This window comes from Dreissena polymorpha, chromosome 16, assembly GCF_020536995.1.
Source record: "Dreissena polymorpha isolate Duluth1 chromosome 16, UMN_Dpol_1.0, whole genome shotgun sequence".
Taxonomy (NCBI): domain Eukaryota; kingdom Metazoa; phylum Mollusca; class Bivalvia; order Myida; family Dreissenidae; genus Dreissena; species Dreissena polymorpha.
This window is the reverse complement of record NC_068370.1, coordinates 41,331,995-41,335,613: the sequence shown is the minus strand read 5'-3', so window position 1 is coordinate 41,335,613 and position 3,619 is coordinate 41,331,995. Positions and strand designations below refer to the sequence as shown.

At 36.5% G+C, this 3,619-nt stretch overlaps 1 protein-coding gene across 1 annotated transcript; it reads left to right on the top strand.

Moving 5' to 3' along the window:
- The first annotated feature begins 212 nt into the window (after positions 1 to 212).
- Positions 213 to 3,283, top strand: LOC127862347 (transcription factor Sox-11-B-like). Its single transcript, XM_052401435.1, has 2 exons — positions 213 to 698; positions 1,119 to 3,283. The coding sequence occupies exons 1-2, from the start codon at positions 313 to 315 to the stop codon at positions 1,918 to 1,920; spliced, it is 1,188 nt and encodes a 395-aa protein (XP_052257395.1). The 5' UTR covers positions 213 to 312; the 3' UTR covers positions 1,921 to 3,283.
- Positions 3,284 to 3,619: the final 336 nt, after the last annotated feature.

Sequence of the window (3,619 nt, the reverse complement as noted above, 5' to 3'; positions counted from 1 at the left end):
TCTGCTATAAATGAAAACCATCTGTCGGTGTTTCAGAATAAAGTTTAAATTTGCAATCAAGTAGTCAATTCGCGCAGCAACAGTTAAGATCCGCCCCAAACACCAATGATATCAGCGATCGGCCCAAACCTCGCCCACCGCTCAATTTGATTGGTTGTATTGCTAGCAGGTTCACATCGTCTATATATACAGGGACGCACACGAGTTTTTGTCAGAAAACGCTCACATTCACTCAACGAATTTTACTGTTCAACGGTACAACATTTATTCAGGGATTTTACAGTGATTTTTATTTTATTTCTGGATATTTACATGCCTTATCAAATGACTGACACAATGGTTGCGCTAAATAGCCCAAGTAGTTCTAGTGATTATAGTGACGATGGACTTAATAACAACGGGGTTGTGTTTGGATCGCAGTTGATAAATCCAAATACAAATACCCCTTATTCGGATGCTACGATGTGCAAGAAGGCTACAAACCATGTAAAACGACCCATGAACGCTTTCATGGTTTGGTCGCAGATCGAGCGAAGGAAGATCTCTGAAGTCGCTCCTGATATGCACAACGCTGAAATCAGCAAGCAACTTGGAGCTCGATGGAAATTACTCGATGAAAATGATCGACAGCCTTATATTGAAGAAGCAGAGAGATTAAGAATCTTACACATGCAAGAATATCCGGATTACAAATACAGGTAAATACAACAGCACCGTTTCTTTCCTCAAATAGGTCACTCGGCTATTCGTTCTATATGCGTCGTTGTTTTACTTTCATTTTGCGATCATATGCTCGATGGTCTACTGACCTACTTCTGCGTATTGGATAAACTCTTAATGCGCTGTAGATGATATCATGTAACTGGGCTATATTTGCGTGAGATTTATTACTAGACTGATTTATATATAATAATTTATCTTGAAATAATGGATCGCATTATTTATTTATCATTTAATCTGTCTATATGCGTCCTTGTTATTATAGATTCATTGTCATGGTAAATAAATCACCACTCACAACAATACTCTAGTCTAATTGGACTAGACAACAATCTTGAATACGTTTAACTTTAGAGACGTATAGCAATTAGTTACTAATTGTTTAATGTGTGTTTCAGACCACGAAAGAAGGCTAAGCCGGTGGCAGTCAAGCCAGAGCCTGCTGTTAACAAGGGTAAAGTCACTAAATCTTCCAAGTCCAGAAATGATCGCAACCGTTACCAGAAATCGACTGCAGTGAAAACGGCACTGTCAACTCAAACCGAATATACTGCTATGCAGGCTTCGCATACTCAGCAAAGCCGGCTCAAGCTGAAACTTACAATCGACGAAAAGTTCAAGGAATGTATCCGAGCTAGCAAAAATGTTCAGGTGCCATCGTGCCAACTTACTCCACCAGGGAAAGTTCCATCAAGTCCTGAATACACACCCATGACCCCAGAGTCCAACAGTTTCTACCCCGAGGATCATTACGACACCCCAGCCCCTTCTCCTCAGGACGAGCGTCATGTTATAGTGAAAACCGAGTATCATATCAATAACAACAACATTATTGCCCAGCCAGAGGGTTCATCCTTGGCTGATTTGGACAATCTAACAGACATTCTTCAAATGCCAGGAAACTGGCACATGGATATTGAAAACATGGACTTGAGCAAACTTGCAGACACAGACTTTCCAAATTTCGATACACAGATTCAACATCAACACCACCATCAACAATTACAGACAGTAAACACAGTGCAAGCCTCATTATCAAGTGGACTTATTTTTAACAGTGCTATTAACATGAACCTCAATGCGAACGCTTCCTCACATTTCGAATTCCCAGACTATTCCACGCCTGAAGTGTCTGAAATGATTGGACTTCAGAACGAGTGGTTGGAACTTTCCTCATTGGGGTCAATTGTTGCTCAGTAGAACAAAACTTCGCTCAGAGACGTTTTCCAGATGTATGTGCGAACATGTTCATTAAATGAAAGTTATTATTACAAACGGGGATACGTGCAAGATACTTTCTGAAAGACTGTGAAAATGTTATGTGCATCTGCCAAGTGTCATGATGATGTTATATTTAATAAAAAGTGTACTTTGCAGAATTGCATTTTTTGTGATCAAAATTTATGCCTTTTTCTATTGTGGACCAGTAACTCTACGCGGCAGGAGATTTGATGACAGTTAAGTTGACTGAAAAATTGTATATACATGTATATATTACCAAAAGCTCGATGAGTTAGAGATGTCTGTATATATTGTTACAGAAAGCAAAAATAATAGAGGGAGCTAACTGTCGTTATGTATTTGTTAAAAATGTTTATAAGTCGCAATATTTTTTCATGTTTTCTATATTTTATTGAAGATTTATAGTTCAGAAAAGGCATACATTGTTTTTGCATTGAGATAATGGGTGTTGCAATGAACAAGTTAACAGCTGCGGAGAATAGGTACACTTAAATACTAATGACTTAGTGAAGAGAAAGTTTCTGTAAGGATATAAATATTTTTAGATTACCGGAGTTGTTCAAATTAAATATGTTTATTTTGTGTAACTAACATTTTTTCTCAATATATAGTAGTGTAGTTTGTGTGAAAAACTATAATCTTTTATTGTACGCAATATTAGTCACTTTTTGTATTGTGTATCATTTTGAATTTGTTTTTGTTCCATGCCATTCAAAGTGTCCATTCACTCACTTGTGACATGTATTCCAAACGTTATCAGAGAATTTATGTTGTTGTTAGTTATTAATATATAACCTGTGCATTTTGTTTAGTCATGTTCATGTGTTGGAACAACAGACCTGATATGCATTATGAAGGAAGTATGCAGTGCATTTCGTAAAGACAGGTGTTCAGTTCTGTACATTTTTGAATGAAAGTTAATTGATCATGAATATCAAAAAATCTTTGCTAGATTTTTTATAAAGTTATTTTCATACAATCAGGGATATATATGTGTCCTTATTTTATATGTTTTGTTTTTTTAATATAAATCCATCATTTGAAATGAGCAAAAATCTCTTTATGACTAGGGTAGTTTGTCTCATACATTCTCAAAGAATCTTGTGAACAACATTTGTTCAATACTGTGCTAATATATATCATTTATGTAAATATCACTGTATATACCTATTTAAATGATGTGTCAACGAAAATGTTATTTATGCGCGAAAACGCAGAAATAAGTCGCGCAGATAAAGTCAGACAGTTATGTGAAAATTTGTTTTACATGCTATGTGTATTATGTATGAAATAAATTCACGAAAACTGCAGAAAAACCTAACATCGACTTGTCTTCGTTTGTTTACAAACATGTACACAGGTTTATTTTTAACTCGCACAGGTACGCCCACCTGTCCGTTTGAGATAATTGACAGGTAGTACATTTGTTTACACCTGTTCATTAACGTACTGGCTGTTCAAGCTCGTATGTAAAGCGTTCGTCGTACTTTACAAATCTGAGACCTATTACTTTACAAGATATAGGTGGTTAGTGGTTTATATTTGGGTTATTAATTCGCCCTGCCTTCTGTTCATTTATACACGGTGGCGAATAAAAACAGAACGGCGCCGTTCCAAGTGTGTTGACGAAATACGCTAGACGCGCTCGATATTCGCA